This window comes from Eurypyga helias, unplaced genomic scaffold (genome assembly GCF_000690775.1).
Source record: "Eurypyga helias isolate BGI_N326 unplaced genomic scaffold, ASM69077v1 scaffold28419, whole genome shotgun sequence".
NCBI lineage: Eukaryota > Metazoa > Chordata > Aves > Eurypygiformes > Eurypygidae > Eurypyga > Eurypyga helias.
In genome coordinates this window covers 890-1326 of record NW_010271850.1, presented here as the reverse complement: position 1 = coordinate 1326, position 437 = coordinate 890, and the positions used below count along the sequence as shown (strand labels likewise).

The 437-nt window shown below is 62.7% G+C and overlaps 1 protein-coding gene across 1 annotated transcript in view; it reads right to left on the bottom strand.

Annotated features, from left to right (window-relative positions):
* Nucleotides 1–12: 12 nt before the first annotated feature.
* Nucleotides 13–437, bottom strand: part of LOC104515099 (deoxyguanosine kinase, mitochondrial-like) — a gene marked incomplete at both ends in the record, with an annotated part of 1162 nt that continues 737 nt past the window's right edge. Inside the window, 2 exons of the mRNA XM_010158950.1 lie at nucleotides 13–112; nucleotides 217–332. Coding sequence (XP_010157252.1) covers nucleotides 13–112; nucleotides 217–332 — 216 coding nt within the window. The remainder of the gene's footprint in view (nucleotides 113–216; nucleotides 333–437) is intronic.

The following is a 437-nucleotide window of genomic DNA, read 5'->3' as shown; positions in this document are numbered from 1 at the left end:
GGCCGTGCCCACCTGTGCCATGAGGACGCCCTGCACGCCCGCGTCGTGCTCGAAGTCCTTGTCCACGTCCAGCAGCAGGACGGGCGCGTGCTTCACCTCCGCAAAGTGGACCCTGGAGAAGGAAGGGAAGGGGTTAAACCACATACACCCCCAAATCAGGGGCGTCATCCCAAAACCAGGCCGGTTCAGGTGCCAAGGGGACGGATTCAGACTCACTCCGTGGTCTTCTCCACCAGCCAGTGCTCGTGCTGGGCATGGAGCTGCTCCAGGTATCCCAGTTGGATCCCCAACTCCTCTCTCCTTGCCCTCTGCCGCAGCCGCTCCAGGCACGTCTGCACCCGCACGGGAGACGGGAGGTTGACAGGAGAGACGGGAGAGACGGATGGTTAACGGGATGCGGGAGGGATGGAAAGGTAACGGGAGGGACGGAAGGTTAA